Source organism: Meles meles, chromosome 5 (assembly GCF_922984935.1).
Source record: "Meles meles chromosome 5, mMelMel3.1 paternal haplotype, whole genome shotgun sequence".
NCBI lineage: Eukaryota > Metazoa > Chordata > Mammalia > Carnivora > Mustelidae > Meles > Meles meles.
This window is the reverse complement of record NC_060070.1, coordinates 134,152,165-134,169,983: the sequence shown is the minus strand read 5'-3', so window position 1 is coordinate 134,169,983 and position 17,819 is coordinate 134,152,165. Positions and strand designations below refer to the sequence as shown.

Sequence of the window (17,819 nt, the reverse complement as noted above, 5' to 3'; positions counted from 1 at the left end):
ACTGTTCTGGTGAAATGTTATTTCTACATTGACACACTTTCTCTCTAAGTTGACAAGAGCAGAATGTAAGATAACCCACATGGGGAAAAAGTATTAACGGAAGCAAAATAACATTTTTTTTCCTTAGGAAACCTGGAATTATGAACTAGGTAGAGCCAATTAGCTTGACTGTATCAACCAGGCCACTTGTACCCCTCATCACAGAAGGTCTCAGTGATCCTAGTAGAGGGGTGTGTGGTAGGCACAGTAATGGCCACCCAAAGATCTCCACATCCTAGTCCTGGAACAAGGCAATGGGGACTTTGCATCCCTTAATAAAATAAGAAATCTGGGCACTTGTGGCAAAAGGGATTTCGCAGATGGGATTAAATCAAGGACCTTGAGATATGGAGATAGACTATCCTGAATTATCAGGATGGGCCCAATCTAATCTCAGGCATCCAGCCCTGTCTGAGATAGGACTGAAGAATGTAAGAGAGGCAACATTGCTGGCTTTGAAGATGAGGAAAAGGAACCACAAGCCAAGGAATGTGGGCAGCCTTCAGCAGCTGGAAAATCTCCCTAAAGCCTTCAGAAAGGAACACAGACCTGCTGACACTTAACTTTAGCCAAAGGAGGAGACCCCTGTCAGACTTCTAACATACGGAACTGTAGATAATAAATTTATGTTAGTGTAAGCCACTAAGTTTATGGTTTCTTACAGCACCAATAAACTAATACAAGATATGTTGACCTTATTTATTTTAGCAATCTGGATTTCAGTGCCTCATAATATATTAGAGCAGTTCATACCTTATTAACTTGGAACTGATTCTACAAATCTAGAACATGGGGGAGGGGCATAGCAGGGACCCCACCTAGGGAATCTTTTGCTGGAGGACTTCATGACTGAACATGGACACCTGGACTGAGGGCCCCTCAGCCAGCTCTGGCAGCCGGCTGGCTTCTCCACCTCTCTCTCCACCGCTCAGTGCCACGTCCACACATCGTGGAAATCAGCTTTCCAAGAGAACTTCCTGCTGTGCTCTGGTCAAGTGTACGTTGCTGTGGACAGGGCCAGACATGGGTACTCTTCCTCTGCCTTACTCAGCCCTACCCTTGGAACCTGCTGCTTCAGGGCTGATTGTCAAGGCCCATCCCCGCTGCCGTGGGTCTGCCTCTGTGCCATGCCCTCCAGCACACGTGGGCAGATGCCACGGAAGAGGAGGTGCTGGGGAGATGGGAGAGCACGCCACTGCCCCGCTGTCAGCCCTCATGTACCCTGGGGTGAGGAGGTCTTGCTGGACTTTATGAGGGCTTTGATGCTAACTTAAAAAGTATTTATTTTAAACATTTCACAACAAACCGTGTAAAAACTAATATAATAAATAGACAGGTACCTACTGTCCAGATAAAGAAATGAATTGTGAATATGGGTGAAGCCCGCTGTGTCCCTCTCCAGTTGCATTTTTCTCCCCTCCACCCGGTGGTAACCATTATCCTGAATTTAGTGTTTACCTTTACCATGCATGTCTGTGTTTCCTGCTTATTTATCTTTAAACGATGTGCATATTGTTTTGCCTGTCTTCTTTACTGCATCTTATATATCCTTTCCTGAATTCCCCCCCAATCTTATAATTGCAAGATTCTTTTTTGTGATAGGTGTAGATGTAACTTACCCTTTTCCACGCCTTTGTAGTATTTTGACATAAGAATAAATCGTAGCTCACACTAGAACATTTCAGATACATCCAGTCTTTGTCCACATGTTTTTACAGACTTGAAATCATACTGTATGTAAACTCTTGAGTTTTGCTTCAATTAAGTATCAGTTACTATGCTACTATGCTACATAGTTATAAGTTACTATGCTATCCTTAGAGATTGTATGTAGAGTACATATCATTTTCAATGACTCCACAATATTCCATAGAGTGAAAATAAAATATTTTTTGAGCCCTTCCCCTTGTTGGATATTTGAGTTCTTTTTACTTTTACCTGGAGAGGTTTTTCCATTGTGTTAGTTCCTTAGAATAAATTATCAAAGTGGGATTACTGCTTTTCAAGCTATAAAGAAGCATGTGGAGCTTTATGTACACTATCAAATGAATTTTCAAGACTTAAACTTTACCTTGCAGATAGCAGTGTGTTCATGGTACTATTTCACCAAAACCTTGCAGTATTAAATGTTATCACTGAAATTTTTCTAGACAATTGGCCTTTTACTTTATACTTGCAGTAAGATGGAACGTTTTTCAGTATATTGCTTTTTCCGTTGTATCTGTGGGATGGTCTCACCTGTAGATTTTAATATATGTGGAGTTTAATAATTGTCATTTAACACAGGTTTCAACACACACATATTTTCAGGAATAAGAGTTATGATAGAATTAATAATATCCACTATGTGCAGATTTCACACCACCTTCCAAGCCATAGTGTTTTAAATTTGTACGATACCTATTCCTGGGCCTGATACCCATCTAAAGATTTTTTGCTTTATCTTCAATTTAGCTTGTCCCCAAATCTGATTTCTCTTCTACCTTCACTTAGTTATGGTGACTGTCTGGGGAGGCTGAAGGTGTGGGAGTAGGGGGAGGAGTTTCCCAGTGAGAGCAGAGATCCTCACTGGGGGCAACAGAGGATGCCAAAATCAAAGAACTAAGACGAAACAGGGCCAAAACCATGCACAGATGTCATGTGAAAGGGCTAGAACGGAAGCCACAAGAATTACTGACCAAACTTGGGGGTGGGGCAGTGGCTCCAGTCATAGATAGTATCTATGGATCCAGAAATTTAGGGCCAGCTAGAATAGAGCCCGGGGAAGGCTCTTCTCTGTGAACCATCTGGTGAATCAGAGTTCTGTCATCTGTTTGACTCATATATCTTGCCATATTTTTTTTTATTTGACAGAGATCACAAGTAGGCAGAGAGACAGGCAGAGAGAGAGGGAGGGAAGCAGGCTCCCCACGGAGAAGAAAGCTCGATGGCGGGGCTCGATCCCAGGACCCTGGGATCATGACCTGAGCAGAAGGCAGAGGCTTTAATCCACTGAGACACCCAGGTGCCCCTATATCTTGCCATATTTTTTTAAAGCTTATATCTATTCATTTGACAGAGGGCACGCACAAGCAGGGAGAGCAGCAGAGGGAGAGGGAGAGGGAGACAAGCAGACTCACCACTGAGTAGAGAGCCCGACGCAACTCAGGGTTCAATCCCAGGACCATGGGTTCATGACCTGGAGGAAGGCAAATGCTTAACAGACAGAGCCACCAGGTGCCCCTACCTCCTGCCATTTTAAGCCAAGCACATAGAAAGCCACCTTACTAATGTTCAGTTTCTCTCCCTTCATTCAAATCTGCTTTCTTTTGATGGAGACTTGGTGTGGGTTCAGATTTCCTAGCATTTAGCTCTGAAGCATAACAGCAGCTCTGAGACATCAAGGGAAAGACATGACATTAAAGGAAAGCTTTCATTAATATTAGTCAAATAGCCACATTCAATGTTATTTTGTGTTATCTTCCTTTACCAAAGAGAAATGTTGCCACCCCCACATCCTTTAAATTATTACGTAAATATTACTTTATACATTAAAAAGTACTTTTTGGTATGTTTTCATGAAAATGTTTTAGACTTTTTTGGTAATTTGGCTCTAGTACCCTGTCTTCTACAACTTTTCTGTTTTGGAATTTTTTTTAAGCTTTAAAATTTGAGGTCTTAATGAAAAGGCAAGCCACAGACTAGAAGAAAACATTTGAAAATCACAGATTTAATAGATAAGTTGTATCTAGAATATGTAAAGCACCCTAACTTTGTAATAAGAAAATAACCCAGTTTAAAAAGTGGGCAAAAGGGTACCTGGGTGGTTCAGTGGGTCAAGTGTCCGACTCTTGATTTGGGCTCTGGTAATGATCTCAGAGTCGTGAAATGGACCCACGTGTTGGGCTCCGTGCTCAGCATGGAGTCTGTTTGAGATTCTCTCTCTCCAGCTCTCCCTGCTCCTCCCCGTACTCATGTGTGCGTGTGTGTATATGTGTGTGTGTGTGTGTGTGTGTGTGCACGCTCTCTCTCTCTCTCTCTCTCAAAACAAATATAATCTTTGTTTTTAAAGTGGGCAAAAAGAGGGGCACCTGGGTGGCTCAGTGGTTTAAGCCTCTGCCTTCGGCTCAGGTCATGATCTCAGGGTCCTGGGATCAAGCCCCGCATCGGGTTCTCTGCTCAGTGGGGAGCCTGATTCTCCCTCTCTCTCTGCCTACATGTGACCTCTCTGTCTGTCAAATAAATAAATAAAATATTTTTTTTTAAAAGTGGGCAAAAAGATTTTAACAGATGCTTCACTAAAATGATACACGGATAGCAAATAAGCACCTGAAGAGAAACTCGCCGTCATTAAGATGCATGTTAAAACCATGATGAATACCACTACATACCTATTACAGTGTCTGTTAAAACACTGACCACACCAAGGATTGATGAGGATGTGGAGCACCTGACGGGAATGCTGCTGATGGGAATGTAATATGGTACAGCCACTTTGAAGAACATTTTGGCAGTTTCTTAAAAAGATATACCATCGGTCTACTCTTAGGTATTTACCCAAGAGAAATGAAAGCATATGTTCAGGGGCTGTCCATTAATTATCTGCCTTGGGCTCAGATCAGGATCCTGGGGTCCTGGGATCAAGTTCCATGTTGGGCTCCCTGCTCAGCAGGAAGTCTGCTTCTCCCTCTCTCTCTCCCCCTCCCTACCATTTACATTCTCTCTCTCAAATAAATAAAATATTTGTTAAATAAGAAAGCATATGTTCATACAAAGACTTACACATGAAGTTTCTTAGGAGCTTTATTTATAATAGCCGAAAACTGAAAGCAACTCCAATGCCAACCAACAGATGAATAGATAAACTAACTATGGCATGTCCATGCAGTGGAATACTACTGAGCAATGAAAAAGGGATGAACTACTGATACACATGCAACATAGATGAATCTCAGAATTGTGTGGAATGACAAGAGCCAGACAACAATAAATACTGTTTGCTTCTATTCCCTAAAATTCTAGAAAAGACAAATCATTAGTGACAGAAAGCAAGATTGGTATTTGCCCAGGGCTCCCATAGAGGCTGGGAGTTAGGGAAGACAGGCAAGCCGGAGGGAGGAATTACCAAGAGGCAAGAGGAGGGGCGGTGATGGATATGCTTATCATCTTGATTGTGGTGATGGCTTCATAGTTGTACACATACGTGAAAATTTAACAAACTATACTCTTTTTAAATCTGTGCAATTTATCATGTTCTCATACTCTTGAAGCAGCTAAATTTTACATGCTTCAGCAAAAACTTAAAATGTTGATTCTTTTTCACCATAATTCAAAAAATTGCTTTACAAGAGCTATTCCTTTATTTCTTTTTTTTTTCATTTTTTTTAAATTTTTTTATTTTCAGCATAACAGTGTTCATTGTTTTTGCACCACACCCAGTGCTCCATGCAGTATGTGCCCTCCCTATTACTCACCACCTGGTTCCTCAACCTCCCACCCCCCCCCCCCGCCGCCCTTTCAAAACCCTCTGGTTGTTTTTCAGAGTCCATAGTCTCTCATGGTTCATCTCCCCTTACAGTTTCCCTCAACTCCCTCTCCTCTCCATCTCCCCATGTCCTCCGTGTTCTTTGTTATGCTCCACAAATAAGTGAGACCATATGATACTTGACTTTCTCTGCTTGACTTATTTCGCTCAGCATAATCTCTTCCAGTCCCGTCCATGTTGCTACAAAAGTTGGGTATTCATCCTTTCTGATGGAGGCATAATACTCCATTGTGTATATGTACCACATCTTCCTTATCCATTGGTCTGTTGAAGGGCATCTTGGTTCTTTCCACAGTTTGGCGACCGTGGCCATTGCTGCAATAAACATTGGGGTACAGATGGCTCTTCTTTATTCCTTTATTTCTAAAACAAATATCCCTTAAAAATGTTTTCCTCTTCTTCCTTTAATTTGAGATTAGCAAATTTAAAAATTCAATCCAAGGACTTAAAAGTGTTCTTATCTTGAAACCCATTAAAGAAATCCAAATGCTGTCATGAAGTCTGTAATGAAAAACAGAAGTAAGAAACAATTCCATATTGCCTCAGTAAGAGGCCATTAGCTATATGAAGCTCCAGGTGAGGAGTCCAGGTGAGGAGAAGCAAAGGACTAAAATGGGAAAAACCCTATGCTAATGGTTGATAAATATGGATTTCAGTCTTTCCAATTCTAAACATACCTTTCTAAAACTTTTAGATTTTCTTCACCTTGATTTCATCTGTTAAATTGAGGTATAATATCTGTACTCCCTGCCTTAAATAATGTCTGTAGTCAAAGGAATAGGATCACTAACTTGGTATTGACCCCATTCATTTAAAAAGAGTAGGAATAAGGGGTGCCTGGGTGGCTCAGTTGGTTGAAGGTCTGACTCTTGACGTCATGTCAGATCATGATCTTAGGGTCCTGAGACCTTTGGGTTCCCTCTGGGCTCTTTGCTCAACACAGAGTCTACTCATCCCTCTGTCTTTGCTCCTCCTCATGCTCATGTGTGCTCGCTCTCTCTCTCTCTGTCAAATAAATAAATAAAATCTTTTTTAAAAAGTAAGAATAAGAAGATTACTGTTTGGGGTGCCTGGGTGGCTCAGTGGGTTAAAGCCTCTGCCTTCAGCTCGGGTCATGATCCCAGGGTCCTGGGATCGAGCCCCACATCTGGCTCTCTGCTCCGCGGGGAGCCTGCTTCCTCCTCTCCCTCTGCCTGCCTCTCTGCCTAGTTGTGATTTCTCTCTGTCAAATAAATAAAATATTAAAAAAAAAAGCTGCTGTTTCTGCTGGAAATTTGTTTGGCCATTGCTTCTCCTAAGGGATTTTACTACAGACACATAAGTATATCTAAAATATTAGAAGATTGATGGCCATTCTTTTTTTTTAAAGATTTTATTTATTTATTTGACAGAGAGAGAGAGATCATAAGTACCCGGGGGGGGGGATAGGCTCCCGCTGAGCAAAGAGCCTGATGCAGGGCTCAATCCCAGGACCCCAAGATCATGACCCGAGCTGAAGGTAGAGTCTTAGTCCACTGAGCCACCCAGGTGCCCCTTAACATTGGTATTTAATGGGGACATTTTTGTCATTTTTCTTCTATAATTGAAAATTAAAGTAACTGCTAAGGGAACTTGTGAATACCCTTTCTTGATAATCAGTCCAAGATGTCACTTTTAGAAATACAATTTTTGATGTTTGTTTATTTTTGCAACTAAACATTGGATCTTAGGTCAGAACATGACATATGAACTGAAACTTTTTTTAAGACTTGCCGTTATTAATGCAAGTTGAGAATATTTATCAAGCCTGAACATGCATCCTCAAGCACATCAGCGCTTTAGACAGAATCAAATATGTTTATGTATTGGTTATAAATGGAAAGAGGGTAAAAAAAAAAAAGAAGGTAGTAGGGTAGTAAAGATTTGGGTTGACATTTGGATTCACTAACAAGTGTGAAATTATTTGCAAAGCTGTTTCATAGTGTTAAACTGGAGAGAATTATAACTAATTATAAAATTATAATTTCTGCTTATCTAAATGCATTTTAACTAGGATTAGCATCTATTGATTCACTTACGGTACAACTTGGTTTAAGAGAATCCTGGAATAAAGATTAGGTCACTGTTCTCATTTATTCTCAGTCCGTGGTTTACACGACAGTTTTTAGGTTAGTATTTTTACTGATGTTTCTCCATAGATTGCAAAATTGGGAAATCTTCTAGAATCAAAAGAAGACCACTGCAGCAGACTCATTGAAGAAAATGACAAATATCAAAGACATTTAGGCAACTTAATAAATAAGGTACAAATTTTCTTATAGAAATCTTTGCCTTTAAAAACTATGCCAGGTGCCTGGGTGGCTCAGTTGGTTAAGTGTCCGCCTTCAAGCTCAGGTCATGATCCCAAGGTCCTGGGATCGAGTCCTACATCAAGATTCTGCAGGGAGCTTTCTTCTCCCTCTGTCTCTCCCTCTCTCTATCTCTCATAAATGAATGAATGAATGAATGAATGAATGAATGAATGAAATCTTATGCCAAATACTAAAATAATAGAATTTTGGTGCTGCAAAGTACCTGAGGAGTGATGGAAATATTTATATTGATTCCTTTTACTTCTTAATGACATTATAAAACCCTCTCATTAGCTTTTTTAGCTGACAACCTAGCAAAGAACACTCTGTGTATCTTTACCTCGGCCATCAGCAATTTCAAGTCTTAGCATTGCGATTTCATTTTGAGGGTAATTATAAATCTTGCCAACTTAACGTTCTAGTTTACCTCCTAAAAGCTGCATTAACTTTAACCAAACAGGCTCCTACCCTTAGTGGATACATCCACTGCTTGTAAGGAAGACAACTGGATTATATATATATATATATATATATTTTTAAAGATTTTATTTATTTATTTATTTGACAGAGAGAGATCACAAGTAGGCAGAGAGGCAGGGAGAGAGAGAGGAAGCAGCAGGCTCCCTGATCATGACCTGAGCCGAAGGCAGAGGCTCAACCCACTGAGCACCCAGGCACCCGGACAACTGGATTATAGTTGACCCACTACAGTTATCCGCTTTCTGACACTTCACTCCTTCATGATGAGTAGGCACTTTATAATTCTATTTCTATTCACATTCCTGATTTCAGAACTATAAGAAAGTTGTTTTGCCTACTGTAAAACTACTGGTGGGAGTCACATAATTGAATGTCAGTATGTAGAGTTTTTTTAAAGCAAAAAATAAAAACTCTATGTCAGAGAATAATTTTTAGCTTCTTTTCTCAAGGTTACATCCTACGAAGAAATCATCGAATGTGCTAACCAAAGGCTCACGATATCCCACTCCCAAATTGCACAGTAAGTTGAAAAAGCATAGTTTTTAATGTACTCATGTACTCATATTGCTCTCTGGCTTGCCAAATTTCTGTTCTTAATCTCCTAGGAGGAGGAAAAATGTACAGTTTTTGTACATTAAGACCATTTCTTCAATGAAATAGTATGTGTAACGTCTGACTGCTTGAATCACTGGATTTTCATTTTCCTTTCTCAGAGCTCCCTTTGATTTCAGGGAGGTAGGAGGTGACGGACTTAGTGAGAGACATCCAAAAACTTCAGAAGCTATTCCCTGGTATTCAAGTAAAATAACCTTGCAATGCTTAGACTTTATCCAAAAAAAGTTTCTGAATGCACACCACATGAAACATGCATGAAACTAAACTCTCATTAGAATGGGATTCAGCTTGAAAATACTCCAAAATTTGTGTTTTTATTTTTTTTAAAGATTTTATTTATTTATTTGGCAGACAGAGATCACAAATAGGCAAAGAGGCAGCCGGGGGTGGGGGGAAGCAGGCTCCCTGCTGAGCAGAGAGCCCAATGCAGGGCTCGATCCCAGGACCCTGAGATCATGACCTGAGCCAAAGGCAGAGGCTTAACCCACTGAGCCACCCTGGTGCCCCGCAAAATTCTGCATATTTTTTCACTCATTTCTTATCCTCATTTCTCATAAGCTGTTTCCTAATCCTTCCCACAATTTCATTTATACCGTGCTATCACTAGAGCTTAAACAAAAGGTCTAATCTTACATAGGAAGATACCACAAATATGAAATTTCTACAGGGCTAACTCACATTTGAGGAGATATAACATCTCCACTGTGGCTGAAAGCAAGGCAGGGGGAATGGCAAGATGTGATTGGAAAAGCAGGCAGAAACCGTATCATCTTCAGGATGATAAGGCCATGTTAAGAATTTTTGTCTTTATCTAAAAGCGATGGTTTGTTCCCCCTCCCCATTCTCCTTCCCATAGTTTCACCTGTTTTGTTTCTTCAGTTCCACTTATGAGTGAAATCATAAAGCAACAAACCATAAGGACTCTTTTTTTTTTTTTTTTTTTTTTTTTTTTTTTTTTTTTTTTTTAAAGATTTTTTATTTATTTATTTGACAGAGAGAGATCACAAGTAGACAGAGAGGCAGGCAGAGAGAGAGGAAGCAGGCTCCCGCTGAACAGAGAGCCTGATGTGGGGCTTGATCCCAGGACCCTGGGACCCTGGGACCATGACCGGAGCCAAAGGCAGAGGCTTTAACCCACTGAGCCACCCAGGAGCCCCAGGAGATTCTTAACAATAGAGAATAAACTGAGGATTGTTGGAGGGAGGTGGGTGAGGGATGGGGTAACTGGGTGGTGGTCATTAAAGAGGGCCCTTGTGGGGCACCTGGGTGGCTCAGTGGGTTAAAGCCTCTGCCTTCAGCTCAGGTCATGATCCCGGGGTCCTGGGATCCAGCCCCGCATCAGGCTCTCTGCTCAGCAAGGAGCCTGCTTCCATTCCTCTCTCTCTGCCTGCCTCTGCCTACTTGTGATCTCTGTCAAATAAAATAAATAAAATCTTAAAAAAAAAAAAAGAGGACACTTGTGATGAGCACTAGGTATTACATGTAAGTGATGAATCACTAAATTCTACTCACCAGGGTCTGCCTTTGGCTCAGATCATGATCCCACCACCCTGGGATCAAGCCCCACATCAGGCTCCCTTCTCTGCGGGAAGCCTATTCTCCATCTCCCACTCCCCCCGCTTGTGTTCCCTCTTGCTGTGTCTCTCTCTGTTAAAAAAAAAAAAGAAAAACAATATAATCTTAACATTAAAACAGACAAGGACAGCCTGAGAAATAACTGATAAGCTAATTTCATCATAAATATAGATGCAAAAATTCTAAACAAAAATCATAAATAAACTGAATCCAGCAATGAAAAGAAAAACCAACAGTACATCCTGAGCAAATTGAATTTATTGCAACAATGAAAGGATCAGCGTTAGAAAGTCTATTAATAGTCTATTAAGTCCACCACATTAACTGATTAAAGGAGAAAATACCATTTCGATACGTTTGGAATTCTACAGCAGTATACAATAAGAATTTTTTTTTAGAACTCATAACAAAAATACAAGTAAGGGAATCTACTTTTTGATAAAAAGTTACGTTTCCATCCCTCCATCCAAAAAAAACCAAAGCCAATATAATAATCAACTGATACACTCCCAAGTATTTCATCTAAAATTCAGGAACAAGATAAATAAGCCCATGGTTGTTGCCAATTTTATTTAGCGATAGCAGTTAGCGATAGTGATGCTAGCAGTCTTCACCAGTGCTATAAGAAGAGAGAAAGAAATAAAAGTCCTAAAGGTTGGTATGAAAGTAACAAAACTGTCATTATTTTCCAATGATATAATTGTCTACAAAGAAAGCCCAAAACAATCTACAGATAAATTACTGATATTTATAAATGACTTTAGCAAAATTGACAATTATAAGAAAAACTTCCAAAGTCAATTGAATTTCTGTACATGAGCAACACGTTGTAAATAATTCCAATTTTTTAAACTCTCTATATAATAGCAAACAAAAGTTCCCTAGCAAAAATATGCATGAACTTTGGGAAGAAACCTTAGTCCTTATTGGAATATTAAAGAATAAGCAAGTGGGGCACAGTAATACCCATGGAGTAATGGGTAGAGGGTTATAAAAAAAAAAAAGTCTCTGTTCATTTTCCTATCCTGGCCTCCCATATTCTCCAGCCATGCTACCTTGTTATTCTGGGTGATCTTCCATTTCATTGTCTGTCCATCGTGGACCATTGTGGACCATAGTCTATAGGCTTTGAGGGCACTTGTCAGTCTCCTTTACATTAATGTAGTCATTATTTATCATCCAGAGTACCTACTGAGTCCTCAAAGCATACTTCCATGGCCATGCAGGTCTCTTATAGACAACACTGCATTCACAGATAACAGTTCCTGCCCTTTCACAGCACCTGTGGTTTCTAGCCATGTGAAGTCCCTATAAATGTTTTTCTGTGCAAAACCAAATCAGAAATCACAGAAAATTCCAGAGGGTAAATCCATAACCTTTCTTCCTAATTCCATTATAGTCTAAACACAGGGTGATCAATAGTATTTTTCTGGCTTGAACATGCTTTTAAAAACCCATAGGTTTGGGGCGCCTGGGTGGCTCAGTGGGTTAAAGCCTCTGCCTTCAGCTCAGGTCATGATCCCAGGGTGCTGGGATCGAGCCCCGCATCACATTGGGCTCTCTGCTCAGCAGGGAGCCTGCTTCCCTTCCTCTCTCTCTGCCTGCCTCTCTGCCTACTTGTGATCTCTGTCAAATAAATAAATAAAATCTAAAAAAAATAAAAAATAAAAAAAAAAACCCAGAGGTTTTTTTAAATGCCCATCACCCAGTTAAAAATCCATGGGCGGCTCAGTCAGTTAAGCATCCGACTCTTGGTTTCCGCTCAGGTTATGATCTCAGGGTGATGTTATTGAGCCCTGAGTCAGGTTCTGCGCTCAGCATAGAGTCTGGTTGAGATTCTCTCTCTCCCTCTCCCACTGCCCCTCCCCACCAAGTAAATAAATAAATAAAATCTTTTTTAAAATCCATGGTTTTTATATCTTGATCACAGAGAATAATAAAGTGAACAGTTGTTAACCTTTAAGATGTAACCCCAACAAAATAGCCACATTTAGATATGTAACATATTAAAAGAGCATTGACAGTGCTCTATAATCACAATTCCATTGTATTTCTTTGACTTCTTTTTTCTTTTTTAATGAAAAAAGTTTGGCATGAGAAAAAGAAGAGGTAAAAGTAAATGGCAGAACAGTAATTACGGCAGATAGAAAAAATGGCTCCCTACAAGATAATAATGTCCTAATCCCTGAAACCTGTGAGTGTTACCTTATATGGGCAAAAAATGGGGGGGGGGGGTCAGCTCTATGTGAAGTAATCCTGTTAACATAGGACAACGTACAAAAAATTAAAAAGGAAAAAGCTTGTGATCATCAGAAAAAACATTTCACAAAAGCCACTCCTGATACAAACACCAAACAAACTAGGAACAGAAGGGAACTCATTCAATATGATGAAGAACCTCCATAGAAAAAATACTGTTAAAGTCCTATTTGAGGATGAGAGACTGATACTTTTTCAAGATCAGAAATGATTTCTATTCATATTGTACTTGGAAGTTCTGCCCAATGCAACCAGAAGGAAATAAAAGGCATTCAAGTTAAAAATGAACAAGTAAATGAATTTTTTTAGAGTTTATTTATTTGATAGAGAGAGATGGCGAGAGAGGAAACACAAGCAGGGAGAGAGGGAGAGGGAGAAGCAGGCTTCCTGTTGAGCAGGGAGCCCGATGCAGGGCTCGATCACAGGACCCTGGGATCATAGCCCGAGCTGAAGGCAGATACTTAGTGACTGAGCCTCACAGGTGCCCATGAATTTGTGGGGGGTTTTTTGTTTTTTTGTTTTTTGTTTTTACTTCAATTTTAATTTTTTTCTTTTCAGTGTTCCAGAATTCATTGTTTATGCACCACACCCAGTGCTCATGCAATACATGCCCTCCATAACACCCACCACCAGGCTCACCCAACCTCCCACCTCTCACCCCTCCAAAACCCTCATGTATTTGTTTTTTAAATGACATGATCATCTGTGTAGAAAATATGATGAAATCTACAAAAAAGACTATTTATTTATTTATTTATTTATTTATTATTTATTTGACAGAGAGATCACCAGTAGGCAGAGAGGCAGGCAGAGAGAGAGGGAAGCAGGCTCCCTGCTGAGCAGAGAGCCCAATGCGGGGCTCTATCCCAGGACCCTGGGATCATGACCTGAGCTGAAGGCAGAGGCTTTAACCCACTGAGCCACCCAGGCACCCCTACAAAAAAGACTATTAAGAGATGAACAGGGGCATCTGGGTGGCTCAGTCAGTTAAGCATCTGCCTTCGGCTCAGGTCATGATCCCAGGGTGCTGGGATCGAGCCCCATATGGGCTTCCTGTTCGGCGGGGAGACTGCTTCTCCCTCTCCAGCTCCCCTGTGCTTGTGTTCCCTCTCTTACTCTCTGTCATAAATAAATAAAAATCTTTATTAAAAAAAACAAGAGAGATGAACAAAGTTGCAGAACATGAGATCAATAGTATTTCTATATACTAGCAATGGGCAATCAGAAATCTAAATTAAAAAATAAAAATATTTCTAAAAGCATTGAAAATATGAATTACATAGGGATAAATTTGACAAAAAATGTGAAAGACTATACAAAGTATAAAACACTGTAGAGAGAGGATAAAGAAGACTGAGCTAAATGAAGAGATACACCTTTTCATGGCTCTTCAGAATCATTACTGTGAAGCCTTCGTTTCTCCTCACGCTGATCTACAGAGTCAATGGAATCTCAATAAAAAGTCAGCAGGCTTTCAAAATCGAAATGGACGAGCTGATTCTGAAATTCATATGGAAATTCAAAGGACCATAGAATGGTCAAAAGAACTCTGAGAAAGAAGGACAAAATGATAGATTCAAGCTGTTTGGAAACAGAGGGCCTATTTAAGATTGTCATCTCCTCCTGGATTGGACAATGTCTCCTCTCTAACCTTGGAAAACAAAAGCCTGGTATCTCTGGACAGTAATGCAGAGGCTTCAAAATGCCACCCTACATGTCTTATCCTGAGATATATGCTTTGTTTTGCCCATATAATGCTTATTTTTGAAAGACTGCCAATATTTAAAAAGGAAGATTTCCGGGGCGCCTGGGTGGCTCAGTGGGTTAAATCTCTGCCTTCGGCTCAGGTCATGATCCCAGGGTCCTGAGATCGAGCCCTACATCGGGGGCTCTCTGCTCCACGGGGAGCCTGCTTCCCCCTCTCTCTCTGCCTGCCTCTCTGCCTACTTGTGATCTCTCTCTGTCAAATAAATAAATAAATAATCATTAAAAAAAAGGAAGTTTTCCTGTAAAAATGTTGATTTCCAGCTCCTCTTTAAAAGTAAGATCTGCCATCATTGCTGTAACATTCCCACTTGGCAACATCAGGCAAGACGCAAGTTGCCACTTTGTTCTTCGGGCAGATAATAGGTGTGGTGTCTCTTCGCATCAGATGGGAGCCCCCGAATGTGGGGTGACCTAATCTGACGGAAGCTGGGGCTCTCAGGCCATGAAAGAATTCACTGGAGGCAGAACAAAGGAGACAGGAGTTTATTCAGTAAATCCAACTGTATACACGGCAGAGAAGTGGTAGGCAGGACATCAAAGCAGACCCTGTCTGCCATGAGGCAGTGGGTGGGAGCCGTATTTAAAGGAAAAAGGAATGAGATATGGGACATTTGGAATTTTCCCTTTTTGGGTAACTGTGTTTGGTTGTAAGTAGCCCATTGGTTAGTGAGGGCTTCTGGATATTTCGAGGTGAGTTGCCTCATAGGCCTGTCTGTATTCATTTCAGGGGTTGGGGTCATCTCGGGCCCTTTTGCCTTGATCAATTTTCTGTTGCTCAAACCTGTTGTCTAGAAGAGGACTCTACAATAGGGGTGTACGCTCTCTGGTTTGCCCCAATCCCCCCTTAGCTGGCTGCACTCATTTCACATACTTGCCTGACTCTTCCATAGGTATTTGCATTGGAGGTTATGACTTCCGCAAGAGAATTTCCTATCTCTGTGGTAGGCTGGGTAATGGCTTCCCAAAGATAGCCAAATTCCCTGGAACTTGTGAATGTGCCCTTATCTGGCAAAAGGGACTTTGCCCACCTGATTAAATGATGGATCTTGAGATGACAAAATTATCCTAGATTATCCAGGGGAGCCCTAAAGACAGTCACAATTGTTGTAAGAGGGAGGCAGAGAGAAATTTGATGAGGGAGGAAGGCAGTATGACCAAGCAAGCAAGCAGGCAGAAAAGGCGCTGTGCTGACAAGCCAGGAACCACGGAATTAGGACTGCAGCCAGACATGATGGAAAAGGCGAGGCCAAGAATACTGCTTCGGAGCCTCTGGAGGGAGCATGTCCTTGCTGACACCCTGATTTTAGCCCAGTGCATCTGATTTCAGACTTCTGACCTCCCGAATAAATGTGCCTTGTTCCAAGCCACCAAGGTTGTAGTAATCTGTTCAGCAGCTGCAGGAAAGTGATAAACTGTCCCTGGCCGGGAAAGCAGTTTGGGAAGAGACTATTTTAATTAATTTGCCCTCCTAGAGGCAAGAAGGGAACCTGCCAGTATCATTCTTACTGGAAGCCATTAAAGTAGAACAGAAGTAAATATCCGACAGGCCCCTGAGTGCTGTGATCCTTCCTATGACGCTACTACACATTTCCCCATGTTCAAGCAGTTCACAGTTCAGGGGCTGTGGCTTTTAACATGTTACCCCCCAGGATTATGTTGGCAGGGATCAGTTCTCTACCCACAGTGTGCATAAATGAATAGGACATCGAACTGTCACTTCGTGGGTTTACCACTGTCTGCGTTCCCTCCTCACTGCTGGACCCCCTAAAGGGAGAGGCTGATTAAATCATTGGAGTTGCTAGGAAAGAATTCCAAATTGTCATATGCTGAGGTAGATGGATGAGAGACTTTGCCAAAAAGTTAGTTTGCCATTTAAATTCACCTTTTCAAATCCTCCCTTCTCAAATCGTCCAACAAAATATTAGTTTGGAAAAGTCAATTTTAGTCATAAAATTCAATTGTTCCTCCCTTCAGTTTAGAAGAGAGAAATAAACATTTGGAAGATTTAATTAGGAGGCCCAGAGAGAAAGCAAGAAAACCACGGTAAGTTTTTTTCTCTCTCTTTTTTTTCTAAATAACAATGTCTTTAACTTTAAAACATAAGCATATAGATAATACATCAGAAAAACCTTTTTTCCTTCTCTTAACTTAAGATAAACTATATATGCAAGTTCTTGGTATTTTACCTAGCATAAAATAGTTTCTTGATAAATGTTTTTGGTAGGACTTGAATTGGAAAGTCAGAATACCTACCCTCATGGAACTTACAATCTCCTCTAAGGAAGATGCTATAAAGATTATGAGCTAAGATTCTGTCTACAGCAAAACAGCTTACATTTGTATTTTATGACCAGATTTTCTTATACGAATGTCAAACTTACCACCCATTATTTCTGTGGATTTGATGCTGCAAGGGATATGCACAAACCATATGGGGTTGATTAAGACCATAGTAGAATATTAAAATGGGATTCTTCCTGGCCTAGTCCTTGAGGTGTTAATAAAATAGTCACAAGTTGGTTTTTTTTTTAATACTTTATTTATTCAAGAGAGAGAGCTCATGCACAGGAGAAGTGGAGGGTCAGAGGGAGAAGCAGACTCCCTGCTGAGCAGGGAGGCTGATACGGGACTTGATCTTGGTACTCCAGGATCGTGACCTGAGCCAAAGGCAGTCGCTTAAACAACTGAGCCACCCAAGAGCCCCCAGTCACCCGTTCTTAAAGTGAGAGTGAGTTTTCCCCATATGTAGAGTTTCTGAAGGAAATTTCAAAGAACCTGTTTCATGACTCGTATCTCTTGGCCAGATCCCATATATAAAAAGTGTGGAGAGTAGGGAAGACTAGAGAAGAAATTTCTTTGAATCCGTCATGTTGTGGACTCCCATCGCCCTCAAATAATTCTACCTCTTTTATTGAAAGCCTCGTGAGGGGGTTTCCAGAAGATCACCTGGAGATCTTTGATCTGCATTTCCTAAAATTTGGGGAACAGGGAATCCGTGATGCACCCTGCCTGAGAAAACTAAAGCAAGCCGTGGCAGCCCCCCAGAGGGGCTTTGTGGGGTTGCCTGTTCTCTCTGAGCTTGTCCCCAGGACCAAAAATGTGTGTGATAGTTTGTTAAGAACCAAGCAGGAGGGAGTTGAGTTATCTTGGGCTCTGCCCAAAGCCTTCTGGAAGGACACCAGCAGCAAGAGTCAGGAAGGGAATACCAGATTCTTACAAGCTGATGAAGG

At 40.9% G+C, this 17,819-nt stretch overlaps 1 protein-coding gene across 1 annotated transcript in view; it reads left to right on the top strand.

The window, feature by feature from the left end:
• CAGE1 (cancer antigen 1) overlaps positions 1-17,819 on the top strand; it is a 59,318-nt gene that overhangs the window by 38,526 nt on the left and 2,973 nt on the right. Inside the window, 3 exon segments of the mRNA XM_046004139.1 lie at positions 7,741-7,845; positions 8,823-8,893; positions 16,564-16,632. Of these exon segments, the coding sequence (XP_045860095.1) occupies positions 7,741-7,845; positions 8,823-8,893; positions 16,564-16,632 (245 nt within the window).